Below are 13989 nucleotides of genomic sequence, written 5' to 3'. Positions count from 1 at the left end.
TTATTTAAATATCAGTCATCTATATATTATTATTGACACGTCAAAACAACTGAGGAACGATTACGTTCCACATGGTTACACAGCCAAGATAGTATTCCAAGATAGCACTGTCCCTACGATGCTCGTCCACGTTGCTSAAACAGGTTTTGAAGCTCTAGCCTTAGTGATCTACTTACATCTCTACCGTGCAATCTCCACTTCTGTTTGTTTTTACAGGAGGGTAACCATTCCTCCAGGTCAATTTTATCTTTCGCTATTTATTCGCTATTCATTTCCGATTTATTCCGTTTACTAGCACCCCGCGGTGCCTTTTGGAGCTACGTGGGCGTGTAAGATACACAACAATTTAGATCAATGCCTGAAAGACAAAAGCCCTCCCAAATCCCTGAAGATGGGAGACAATTTRGCAGAGATTTTAGGATGGGGAGGCWGCGCTGCTCAGATCAAGGCACTCCCGGAACGAAATTCCGCTATTTTTAATTCCTTATGTAAACATGAGGCTGAAACTAGGCTGAGATCTGAACGATCTTCCTCGGGGTGGCAAACGAGCACTGCTCCCCAAGGAAGGTGCGACGCCCCGGGCAAGCCGGGCGGTGAAGCCCCGACCTGAGCACACGGGGCCCTTCCCTCGGCAGGGCCAGGAACACCGACCGTTTGGACAGAGGGAATAAAATATAAAAGGAAGGAAAAAAAGCAGATTTGAGTCTAAGCAGGAAGAGCWAGTGGATTTGGGGGCTAATGCTAATCAGAACGGAGATCGCTGCGGGAGGCCCGGCCGTGGGGCGACCGACCCGCGGGTCTGGGGACACAGCCGAGCCGGGGCGAGGGGCAGGGTAGGGCAGGGCCGAGCCGCGTGTACCATGTATCCTCGTCCTCTCCGCAGCCGTCCTCCAGCTCCAGCACCGCCACCTCGTCCAGCACCGTGGCCGCCGCCCCGGGAGCGCCGCCGCCTTCCTGCCCACCGCTGCCAGCCGCCGCTGGCCCGGGCGAGGGCTTGAAGTAGGCGAGGGGCTCCGGCGGGCACAGCAGGGTGGGCACCGGGCTGGGCATGCACGGCGGGCCCGCGGCGGGAGGGCTGGAGGGGCGCAGCMCGCCCGCGGCCGGCGGCGGGGCCAGCAGCAGGTGCGGGCTGGGCGGGCCGGTGGCCACCGCGGCGGCGGCGCGGCTCCGGAGCTGCTCGTTCTGCTTCTCCAGCTTCCGCACCAGCTCCTGCAGCTTCTTCACCTCCAGCTCGGCGCTGACGGCAGAGCCGGCGCCGCTCCCCTTCACCTCCGCCATCATCGCCGGCTTCAGCAAGGCAGCCTCCATCCTGCCGGCCCGCTGCCGCYGYCGCTGCCGGCACCTGCTCCGCCGCGCCGCCGGAGGGCAGCGCCCGGCCCCGGGGGAGGCGGGAGCGCCGGGGAGCGCCGCTGGCAGCGCCGAGGCCCGGCCTTGCGCTGCTGTGTCGCCCGCCCGGCCCTGCTCGCCRCCGCTCCTGCGCTCCCGTTAACGGCGGCGAGGGCGGGATCCCCTCCCACCCCGGCAGCCCGAGCGCCGCGCACACGCACTCGGCAGGAACAAAGAGCCGCCCGGCGCCCCCGCCACCCAGCCCCGGGGAAGGGCGGCGGGGGCCACCTCCGAGGGGAGCCCCGGGTGCTGAAACAAAAGTGCCTTCCTGCCGGTGCACCCACCGCGTCCCGCCCCGCCCCGCCCCGCCCGCGGGCTGGATCCGGCCCAGGGCGCCGCGCCTCTCGTGAGCCGTGTAATTAGAGCCTGGTGGTGTCAGGGTTGTAATTATGCAGATTGAGAGTGTGAGGGGAATGGGAATCACAAATAGAGGCTTTGTTGGGCTTAAAAGGAGCTAACTCAGCCAAAAGCCGCCGTTTGTGGCTTTGAAACGTGCTGATTCTGGGAGTTTTGGCTCAAAGCGGGGAAAGCGACGTGTTCTTGAAGTTGCGTTGGTGGCGAAGCAAAGACTGAACCGAGTATTGCAGAAAGCTACGTAACTMTATATTGGTTATGTATAGGAGAACGCCTGAGGTGAAAGATGCCTTCGTATTGAAATTCCTTCCTTAAGACAATCCAAATACATAGGTGGGCTTTTAGCTTTCTCTCTCTTAAGAGAGAGAGAGAGGGAGGGAGAGAATAATGTTCATTCACGGTAGTGTTTTTACGTTATCTTTCATTGCCCAGCACTGAAAGAAGCCATTGCTAATGTCCCTTCCTGTCACCTAGGAGGTGAACAGAGATTCAGTGTTGCCCAAGACAGCTCAGCCATCACACAATCCTCGCTGAGTTAATTTCCTCCAGCTACAGCTTTAGGGGGTCAAACTTCTAAGTCACAGTCCTAAGTCACCTGTGGCTCTGGTAACAAATTGGGGACAAATCTGCATGATGTCGGGGGAGAATTAGATTARATATTATGAAATATTCCTTCACCAGAAGTGCTGTCAAGCATTATAGGAGGCTGCTCGGGAAGTGGTTGAGTCGCCATCCTGGAAGTATTTAAARGATTGTGTAGATGTGGCACTTGGATACAGTTTAGTGAGGAGTTGGCAGTGCTGGAATAACAGACTCATTGATCTTAGATGTCTTTGCCAGCCTAAATGATTCTAAGTGTGTAAGTTGCTCGGGTACTCACTAGTAATAGCTGTTGGTCTTTTACTACCTAAGTCATGAGCATCAGCTTTAGGCAGAGCAGTGGCACTATTAGCCACTGCTGCCTTCACCGTGCTTTGTTGCTGTCTCAAGTTTCTGGTGTAAAGAGGAACAGGCACTGATTCTCTGTTCAAGGCATTARTGAACTTTGAAATAATCCATCTTGTCACAATTTCTTCTCTTTTGTTTATAATCTAAAAACTTTTTTTCTGCACATTCACAGACAGCAGCACTATTGTTTRTCAGTCTTTCAAGCACCCTTGCAGTATAAATAATAACAACCAGTCCTATAAGAATGACTGGAAAGGAAGCTAGAGTGRAGCACAAAGCACTGACTTCCAGATGATAAAACTTTAGTCAGGGAGGAGAATAAATACCCTCAGTGCACTACTTTGCAACCAGGTAGCACTTAATCCAAAACTTTTGTTGTGTCCACTCTGTCCCTTTGGAAGAAAAAAGTGGAAAAATCTTGAGAGTAAAAACCGTCTGGCCCCAGTTCTGTCATGTTTTATTAGAGTCCAGTTTTCACTAATACAGGTAGCTGTAATGTTTATTCCCACAAGTAAAAGGAGAATTGAGCTTCTACATGTTTTGTCCCAGACAAAATGCGTCTTTCAGTTTGTTATCACTAATAATGAAGTGCATTGTGAATACAGTAAGATTGCAAAATTATATAAAAAGATGAATTGGCAACATATGTAACATTGAGTTTATTATACATCACTAGTATGCAATGAAGAAAAGGAAAAAAGAATAGGAGACGTTTATGAGAATATTGGTGCTGGAGGTTACAGTGAGGCAGTGGAGGTTCCATTATGTATTATAATTTAGGAGTTTTTTTACTGAAAGAGTAATTAGACATTGGAATGCCTGGGTGAGTGGTGGAGTCACTGTGTCTGGAAGCATTCAAGAGGTGTCCAGAAGTGGCACTTGGGGGTGATTTTAGTAGTGCCAGGTTGATGGCTGGGCCAGATTATCTTGAAGGTCTCTTCCAACTTGGATGATTCTGTGAAATACTCAAAAAAAGATTCAAAATGGAGGAATTACTTTATTTATTTTTTTTTTTTTTTAAATCAGGGAAGCAAAGTGATCTAGTGGATCAACAAAGAAAACCCAGTAAATGGATAGCTGATGTTTTCATTTGTCTGAACAGGAATGTGTCAGTGTGGTCTGGATTTTGCATCATTAAAAATATCTTRATGCAGACACGAGTTTGGAGATACATCAGGGGACCCATCTGAAGACACAGTAGAGCATATAGCATCATAGCACAGGATCTTAAGAGTCACCATGGGAATGCTTGTCCYCAGTTAGGAGTGCAAGTAGTTGCAAATTTTCAAATGCCCTCTACTGCTTGTGCCACCTACGCAAATGTTGAATGCAGACATTTGTTTCAGAACTCAGTTGCTAAAGAGCAAAAGCTTAGGACAGGATATCGTGCTTTAGCATGGGTACAGACGCCTTTTCAGACAGATGAATTGATCATAGACATCTCATCCCCAAGACAATGGTCCAGAGCTTGTCTCTTGCTTGACTGGGACTGCTTTAAACCTGATTTCTATCCARTGGTATGGGTAAAAAGAAGCTTAAAGTTGTGTATACTTCAATGAGTTCAATGCTCACAGGCAGTGTGAGWGACCCTGTCTTTTTTCCAAGCATTTTCTGTACAAGTGGATGTAGTACAGGGTCAAAATGCATTTTGCTGTGTTTTATTTGTTGCTCTATTTTAAGTGTACTTATAATTCCACTAATGATATAGCTTTACACAGAGGTGCTGGCAAGTAAAATATATGTTGATGGACACACTGTCCTATAGTTTTCATGCTGGTCTGTCTACTGCAAAGATGATTTGAACATTTTAGTTATTTAAACAGTTAACCTAAAAATTGTTTGGGTTTTAAGGCATAAATTATTCTCCTCCCAATATTGACATTACTAAATAATTGTTAATGAGTTCCGTTCAGTATCCCAGCAATAGCTGATGTGTTTGATCCACCCAGAACTTCATCAGCATTTTAYAAACCACACTGAAGACTTGATGGTTCCTTTCTTTTTTTTTAAGGCATTGATAAAATGTGTTTTACACCAACCCCAAACATCCCAATGTGCCCATGAAACCTGTTACTCCTGGRCTTCAGGAATAATATGCCCTAAATTAGTAGAAATCTACTATAGGATGCTACTTACACAGTATCATATAGTAGTAATTTCTGAATCAATGTAGTTACTAATAGGCTGCCAAAGCAGAGAACAAAGAAGCAGGAAGTCCGCAAATCCCATCTGCTGTTTTCTGGTAATAAGCTTGTTGCTTTATGCTGCAATAGCTGCAGGCTGGATCTGCCTTTCAGGCAAGCCAGTCAAGAATTAATTGCAGTAATCCAGTCTGGGCTATACAAAAGACGTGTAACAATAAGGTCAGAGCACGGGCTGTAAACTCCAAGTCTAGTGAGATTATTTTAAAGTGCAGTTCCAGTCTGAAAAATGACTGTGAAAGTAGTTTCATAAAAAAGGAGCCACTATCATGCCATCTAATCTGGTATTCTCCCTTTAGCAAGGGAGCTGATAGTAGCTTTGTAAGGAAAATATCTCAGAAACAAAAAAAATATTGAGGGATATTTTCCATMTTTTAGAAGTCATTGAATCAGGACATCTGGATCATTTATTTTTGATAGCAACCAATGTGTAATAATATTCCATTTGCTGAGACCCATTTTTAAACCATTTATACATTAGGGCTCTGCAGCACCCTGTGGCAATTAGAGCTGCAATTTAATAATGTATTGTTAGAAAAACTACTTATTATTATCTACTTCAAATCTGCTGCTTAGTAATTTAATTGGGTGTCCCTTAGTTCTGGTTTTCTGAGAAAGACAGAATTGATTAATCATTCTCTATTCAGCTTCTCTTTGTCATTCATGACTGTATAAAACTCAGATACTTCTCTTCCCAGCTGACAAGCCCTAATTTATATAGCCTTATCCCCACAGAAGTCRGGCCAGATCTTCCATTGTGCCCTGTCTCTCTCCATAACAAAAATGGAATTATCTAATCCATTGTTTCTTCCTATTCTCACTCCATGTTTTCTTATAAAGCCAAATGTAGTTAGTTAAAGAAATCAGCTTCACCAAAAACATATTGGCTTCTTCAGAAACACTCACATATTCATGAGCATGCCCTGCTTTAAAAAAATCTCTAATATATCATACATATCCACATGCTTCTGTGTTCTCTTATTTGTTCTAATTTGTACCTGATAAAAAAATCAGACTAACTGAAATGTAGTTCCCCAGAGCAGTTTTCATGTTTTTTTTCAAGGCTGGTGTCCCAGCTGATGTTTTCAGTTTGGCACCAASCCTGCTTTGAATGGTGGACCAGATTTTTGTGAGAACTCCAGCTATGTTACACTTGAGGTGCTATAGAGTTTTTGCATAGATACCGCCTTGACCTAGCAATTTGTTATTGTTAAATTTATACATTTACTCTGCATTATTTGAGTGATTAAGCATTTTYCTGAAGTTACAGCCTGAATACTTCATTCTCGTATAGGTGCCTTGCAAATGTTTTGACTTCCTAGCTGTTGCCAGTTTCATGCTAATTGACTTTCTCTTTTTRATACAGTTTCCATCACTGAACTCCCATGACTCCTTCAGGCTTTTTCCTAATTTAATTAATATTAAATTGAAGTACATTGTAATCCGCATTGGAATGGATTTACTATAGGAACAAATCCAAAATTGCATGATTTCGGTGAGCTCAAATTGCTCCAGAAAACTAGTGATTATGGTGTCCAAGAGTACTGTTTGTGATTTAAGCTTAGGGTCTGCTAGTTTGTAGATCCATCTAGATAGAATTATCCATGACAGCTCTAGTTCAATGGATTTTATTTGACTGTTGTCAAATCAGTCTGACTTTCAAATGCTTTAGTGCCCCCCTCCCCCGCCACTTCCCATTCCTTCCCTTTCTTATRAACAGAAAACATCAACCTGAATCTTGCAAATCAGGATGGGTTTCTTTCTAATGAGTCTTCATCRATAACGAAGACTAATTAGACTTTCAAAGAAGTTTGATTATTTACACTGTCTCCAGTATACAAGTATATTGGAGAGTATAATTTGGTTTACTACTGATGAATGAGAAAGAGAAGGTTAAGGGGGAGATGTRGTCTTCAAGGTTGTTAATAAACAAGCTGGTAATGTAGAGTAAAGTTTTTGAAAGGCTGTTTGAGTGTGAAGTGCTGAAGATCATAATGACAGAACTACAGCTTCTCTCCAGGAGGCTAAAAATCCAGGACACACCTTCTGCCAAGACTTCAGATTTCAGATTGGCTTATCTTCAGGCAACAGTGGCAGTGGATTCAGGAAAAATGCCTTATTTCATGGTGACATGCATATACCAAAGGGTTCAACTAATTCTGGTTATGATTTTTTTTTTAATTTTTTCCTTTTATTCATCTTCTGTCATCTTTATTTTTGTCCTTTTGCATAAAGTTGGGAAAGAGATTCAAGAAATTCACCAACTTTGCAAAAAAGAGGAAAAAAATTACTATCCAAGTTAACAAGTCCATCATGTGGATAAATAAGTGATTTTAAAAGTTTGCAAAATAGTAGCAAGTATAGGCCAACAGACTCAAGCCCTATGATGCTGCAAAGTGGTTTAGAAGTTGTAATTAAAAAAAAAATAGCAATATGTGTAGCACTGGTTGTTTGATATATATAAGAAAAATAAAATAACACAAAATCCCCTCTGTCCAGCAGTAAATGTGTTTGAGAAGGCACATCTGTGTGGCACCATGTCAAAAGAACATGGAAAATTTGCAGTTGCTTGAAAGGTTTCTCTGGTGTCAAAAAGTGGATGTGTTAGATTTTCAGATAGGGAATGGTTTAAAAAAATAATTACCTGAACTTTCATCCAGGTTCAGTTTGGTCAAACAAAAATCTTTGCTGAATATCAAGAAAAGCCTATGTAATTTATATTTATCATTCAGTTTTTACTGTCAGATGGGATGGGAAAAAATCATAGCATGTAAAAACTTGTCTTTGCACAATCTGTAACATACTCAATCACAAAAGATACAGTAAAATGGCAAAGAAAACTAGAGGGCAATTGAGTTAGAAAACCTAAGTCCAAACTTTTTTTTCTAGGCCCTCTGTTCTATGAACTGTATAATTTGCAGAGTACTTGAGATTTTTCCTGCAACATCACTAGGCTGACGTAAAACCCCTTGCCATTCCTCCGGTTGTGTTTAAACTCCTGGGCCCAGGCAGTGATGGATCTATCACAGGTGGTGATGGATCTATCCATCTTTCTCCCTCTGGCTCCCTTTTGTCTATCCTGGACATGTGCATTCAGTGTCAGACACACTTCCAGAGCTGGGGGAGAGCTGGTCTAAAATCAGCCCCATCTGAAGCAATTTGAAAATAGAAGAAATGCAGTACAGCAAGGGTATTTCTTGAGTACATTCACTGGATTGATGAAGGGTGTATGAATTGTGGTATTAAAAAATGAGTGTGTTCTCAGTTRGATCTTTTCCTTGAGTTTGTTCCAATTACATTATGAGAAGCAAAGCCCCTGCTATCTCCACTCCCTGTTTCATTTATRTTGCTTCTGAAGAGATTGTGATCCTGAGTTAGAGGGCAGACTATTTTTATATAGCCCTGGTGGTCTCCGAATTAAAACCCAGAAACCACAGTTCTCAAAGCATGTGCCCTCCTCTGACTGAGTATCTGGGAYGTCTCTCAGTATAGTGGAAAAGGCAGAAAAAATATTGCTCCTTCCTGGCTTTCCTCATTYAGCTTGCCAGATGTCAGTCATGTCAAAACTGGTATGCTTGCTCCCAGACAGAATTTTGCTGTGAAAAACATGTTTCACTACAAAAGGCTTAACTGTTACATATGTCCCTTGGGTAAATGGATAAAATCAATGTTCAAATGCATTATCAGCCATACAATTCTGTAGATACCCTAAATATTGTTAAATATTTGGCTGTTTGGAATTACAGTGCTACAAATATGGTTAGCTGGATTCTCATTCTTAATTCCAACTACATACAGACATAGTATAATTGAAAGTTCTGTGGGTGGCATCTCCCTGAAGGATCCAGAAGATAGGAAGATAGACCAGTGTTTTCTGAAATAYTAATTTTACAGTCAAGTTTGACTATTAATTTCAATGGCACCATTATTTACAACAACACTAATACTTTTAAAATTCCTTAATTGACTTATTTGCATAATGCTTTCATCTTTTTCTTAATATTTTCTCCCTTTTATGCTTCTTTTAGTGTTTGAACATGCAGAAAAATGGCTTGAATGCCAGAAAAGTTTGTTCTTTCTTTCCAGAAATGATTGTGTCTTCTTTTTTTCCTGAGTAGGTAGTTTTAAAATGTTGGCTGCCCATTGTTTTGACCGCAGTAGCTGTCTAAGCTCCCTAAACAGATGTCTGAGGACTGCACAGCAATGCCACGACTCAGACAAATGCTTTTGGCATGATTATATTCAGATATTGATTCTAACAGGACAAAACCAGTCCCTTTTAAGTGTTGGCACAGCCTACAAGACTGTAGCTGTCAACTTATAACTGACACAGTTATAAAAAACCCATGAAAAAAGTATTCCATTTCCAAGCAGCTTACTTGGAAAGGGAGGAGAACTCTGAATTTTTCTTGGGTCATTTATACAGGTGCAGCAGTACCACCCAGAGGCCACTGCCKTGCTGGATACTGCACAAGCAGGAGAGAGTTCCTGTCCAAAAAATGCTCAGAGGTTGGAAAGACAAAGAAGATACTGAGACTTAGAAGAGATCATTGTATGAAGATGCATTTCTAACAGTCTTCAGATGAAACCCCCCAAAATTCCACTCCTATTCAAGCCAAATCTGAGTGTAGACAACCCCTCTAATCATTCACATTGCTTTTAATTATTAATTAGACCACTTGGTTGAAATTCCACAATTTGGTCTTTGCTCCCAGTACTATGTATTTGTTATTCAGCTGTCATTCTTGAGTCATCAATAAGCATATTATGAATGTGCAAGCAGTGTGGCTATTCAGTGGAACATGGGCCACAAGGATCCACTCTGCACTGGGCAGGGAACACAGCAGAAAGACAGCTGGGAATGTCTTGTTTATTCCATGCACTTTGCTGTCCCACTGTGTTACAAACCTGCCTAGGTATTTTGGGGGAGAAAYTGAAGTTGGCACTCACACTTTCTGGGCCCAGTTCATCTGTTCAGAGGAGAACACCATCTCCATGGTTATAAAAAGTGATAGTTACTGAGATGTTCAAGGTCTGATTTTAGCAGAGTGTGCCAAGCATATTTTGAAAATATCTGCAGATTCTCCTCCCTGAAATTCAAGGAATGTTTGTAAGTCCTAGATTTATTGAAGCAGGATATTAGAGCTGACTTGCTCAGACCAGGCAAAGCACAAAAGAGAAGAAAAGCCTTTAAAGTCAAAGAAAAAAATACCTGATTGGTTTAATAACTCAGTTGTTCTTCATCAATTAAGCAGCTAAGCAGACCTATTTTGGACAGCAATTTCAGACTTCTCCATATCAAACCTACCTAAGTATTAAGTCTCTTTATCATTTGTCTTTATGTAATGATGGATGTCTTTTCTGCAGTGAATAAAAATGAGGTGTTTTGGTACAGCAGAAGGAAGAAAAGGAGGCATTTCTGCCTCATAGTCTGGCATCAACTAGAATGAAAGCTGAAACCACCTCCTGGTGTAACAGAATAGCTACAATGAGCAATATAAAAGTATGATTAGAAAGCAAAACCAGCCAAGAGAGCGGATACTTTTCATTCTAAACAACACGATTATGTAAAACATGAAATATCAAGGAATACAAGCAGTGTAGCAGAGTTCTGACATTATTCTGAGTAAATAAACCAAATGCATGAATCCGTCCCAGCACTACACACAACTGTATTTAAATAAACAAGGAATAGAGGTGACCTGTGGATTAAATGCAAGTTCCATTTGATGTAGTACTTTACAAACCTAGCTAAGGAGACTGTGAAGTAACAGCGTATGTGTTGTCAAACTCACAGTGATGTTTATTGCAAGAGAAAGAGGATGAGAAGTCAGTGTTACAGATGTTTGTCACTGTGTCAAGCCCTGATAGAGAAGGATTCTGAGGCTGAGCATTCTGTGAGAATCTATACAGGATACAACAGAATATATTAACAGCAAAGATGTTCTTATGACATTGCTTGTTCTTGAAATATCAGTAGCTTTGAAACAATCTACATATTTAAGTGCATCAATATGCATTTTATGCATTATTTCACTCCTTTCCTCTGATTGCTTGWTTCCCCTCCCCGCAGAGCAATGCCCCAGCTTTGTAAAATAAAGTATCCATTACGCACTGAAAAAATGGGCCTGATGAATCACAAACCCCCACATAATTTAGTACATCATCTCTCAATACAGCTTTTCAGTCTAATTTAATGCATTATTGAAGATAACACATTCATTAAAACAGCTGCCAGCAAACTCTTCATTTGGATTGTTTCATGGAAGCACTAGTCAAAGGGAAATGAAACAYTACAAGCTAATGATATGCAAAAAGGACAAAAAACATTTAAGTTTTGATACATTGGTAYTGACATGTTAATACGATTTTTTTTAATGAGTACTACTATGCCAGATTTTATATGGTAAATAACAAACCTGGTGTTTCTTCTTAGCCAGCTTACAGCGTATAATAAAAAAATAACAAAAAAAACCACATGACAAAATTACCAGGGCTGTTCAGTGAGGATGGCTTAATGAGCACAGAATTATTATTTATTGTTTCTTATTGCTATTTCTCTGCCAGTGAGCATTTAAGTAGAAGATATTTTCATTCAGAGCTCCTGGTCTCTAGGGGAGTGGACTAAAATCTCTCATCCCCTCAAACACTAGGAAGTCCTAGATTCTGATGTGCTGGCTCAAGTAAACATCTAACATCTTCCATTGTAACTGGGCTCTARCAATCGCTATTGATCTCTCAATGGGACAAAATTTGTTGACATTAAAATTTTGCCACTACTTTTTTCTCCTGTTATGTAAATATCATTGTTTCCTGGTGAAGCACAGTTGTAACAAGTATAGTTTAAATAGGATATGTCATCAGCAAGAGACGCACATGAGGAAAAAAGTACCAATAATTAAAGATTTATTAAACCTACTGAAATTAATTCATAAGATATTCATAAAAATAACAAAACAAAATGTCTACTGTCTCATGTCTCCATTGTATAATCAGTCTGAATATCCTTCAAGCCAGACAAGACAGGTTACGTTTTTACTCAGCTTCAGGCCCAATGGTTTAAATGACATGGACATCCATACCTCCTGCCTSCACCGTGAAATGTGCAGTCTGGGAGAGACAGTTTGACTGGGACAGCCACTCACCAGTCTATTATTCATCTGTGGCTTTAATACTTTGCATGCTTCTAAGCTCTTGCTTAGGTCCAGCAGCCTCCAAACACTCTAGCTCTGTCATGGTCATAGCCAGGAAGTCTTTTAAACTGAGATGTAAGGCAGAAGAATCAGTTCTGAATAACTATAATCTAAAGCATCTCATGACAAAGACAAATACCTTTGTCTGTCCAGTAAGCTACTGAACTATTGATTATTATATAACAATATATTATAACAATTTTTTTCTTTCAGTTTCTATACTTGTATACACATACACTTATCAAAAGGAAAAAGAAATGCGGTCACTGTAGTCTCAAAGGAAGGAGTGTATCTCACGTAGTGTAGATGTCTGGAAATCTGAGCTGTTCATTCCAGGTTCCTTTGCAAATCATGGAAGTAAGATGTACCTTCATTCATGGTTAACATCACAGTAAATAGATGTTTGCAATCTGATCAATTCAACTGCTTTCTAAAAATGTCTGCTTATCTATATAAGACAAAATAGATCAAGTAACTCAGAAACAGATGTCTACACTGTAGATGTATAAATTTAGTCAAGATGAAGCCATCCAAAGTGTTTAGATAGTTTAATAAAGTAGGAAAGATAAATACAACAACATAATGTCATGCAAAGTATGTATTTCATTATTTCATGGCCACTATTAAGTGTGCACTTCTTAAAACAATTGTGATKAAATAATTACCAGAATTACAAATGTGGAGCGGGATAGTTCTACTTGAAACCCTCTAGCAATTTTTGTCTAGAACCCTTCTGCAGTCATAGAGTTGCATTTTCCAAAGATGAGTTGTKCCATCTCAAACTTATCACTTAAGTGACTTGGAAAGAACCTTCATCTGGAGGTTGATGTCCCTCCATGAAGKTGCAGTATGAAACCACTTCCCTCTGAATTAAACCAGTAGTTTGAACTAAATAGCTGACTTCTAAATGACTAATTTTGATGAGATAAATCCCATTCATTCTATATTGAGCCAACAGATCTTTATATTGGAGGAGATATGCTTTCACAAAAGAGAATACAGCCCCTTCAAAACAAAGTGTAGTAATGTCCTGACATTCAGAAAATTTCAATAAATTATCATTGGTTTTACATACAATTTAGTGGTTTCACAGAGAAATATAYTGACCAATATCTTTCTTTGCTTCCTGCAATGCATGTATGAAAGCGCATCTAAATTCTCATTAAATTAATTCCTTTGATAACCATGCAGTAGGACTTTATTTAGAAAATTCCTAGCAGTAARAATGAATAATTCCCCACAGTATTTTGAGTTAACAGGCCAATACACTCAACTAAACAACAGTGGAACTTCTTCATCATGTGTTCTGTATGTCAAAATTAGTAGATCCATTTTTCTGCAAGAGAGAAAAGATTAGTCAGAGATGCCAAGCAAAGCAGTACACTCTAAATGTCCTACAAGGAAACTTTAGATATTTTTTTTTTCTTTTCTAGAAGGTCTACTGAAATCTGATATCTCTATTTATTATGCTTAATATACAGACCCTTGGTATGTCTTTCTACAGTTTTGCAATTGTTACAATGCCTTATTACTTGTATGATCTGATTAGTTGTAAAATTCTCCATTCCCATTATATTTATTATTATGGCTTAATAACACAAAGTGTTTTAAGAAAAAAAAAATTTAATATGATTTTAATTAACATGATCTTATCTCAGAATTATGTAGTTGAAGACCAACTTATCAGAGCATTTTATCTATATCTCTGTCTTCATTTGGTACAGAGGTACTGATTTAGAGTMATATGAAATAGTAATTGCCGTGAAGAGAGAAGACTTAAAATCTAGCAACTTCTAGAAAAATTAAAAATCAAAATGTTCATTTGTCTCTGCCTTGCACTTTTATTTACTCACTTTGCTCCTCACAAACGTAGGAATCATGAACACAGTGTAATATTTTCATTATGA

General features: G+C 40.5%; 2 protein-coding genes across 5 annotated transcripts in view; both read right to left on the bottom strand.

Moving 5' to 3' along the window:
- Window positions 1-1397, bottom strand: part of SLAIN1 (SLAIN motif family member 1) — a 49076-nt gene extending 47679 nt beyond the window's left edge. Inside the window, exon 1 of the mRNA XM_057366517.1 lies at window positions 860-1397. Coding sequence (XP_057222500.1) covers window positions 860-1308 — 449 coding nt within the window. The 5' untranslated portion in view covers window positions 1309-1397. The remainder of the gene's footprint in view (window positions 1-859) is intronic.
- Window positions 1398-11778: 10381 nt separating this feature from the next.
- SCEL (sciellin) overlaps window positions 11779-13989 on the bottom strand; it is a 46631-nt gene continuing 44420 nt past the window's right edge. For all 4 annotated transcript variants that reach the window (XM_057366516.1, XM_057366514.1, XM_057366515.1 and 1 more), the window contains one exon: window positions 11779-13418. In XM_057366516.1, coding sequence (XP_057222499.1) covers window positions 13402-13418 — 17 coding nt within the window. In that variant the 3' untranslated portion in view covers window positions 11779-13401. The remainder of the gene's footprint in view (window positions 13419-13989) is intronic.

Source organism: Malurus melanocephalus, unplaced genomic scaffold, assembly GCF_030028575.1.
Source record: "Malurus melanocephalus ecotype Western Australia unplaced genomic scaffold, MMel_1.1 scaffold_66, whole genome shotgun sequence".
NCBI classification, from domain to species: domain Eukaryota; kingdom Metazoa; phylum Chordata; class Aves; order Passeriformes; family Maluridae; genus Malurus; species Malurus melanocephalus.
Note: the sequence above shows the minus strand (reverse complement) of the source record. Positions and strands in the feature narration are given on the sequence as shown.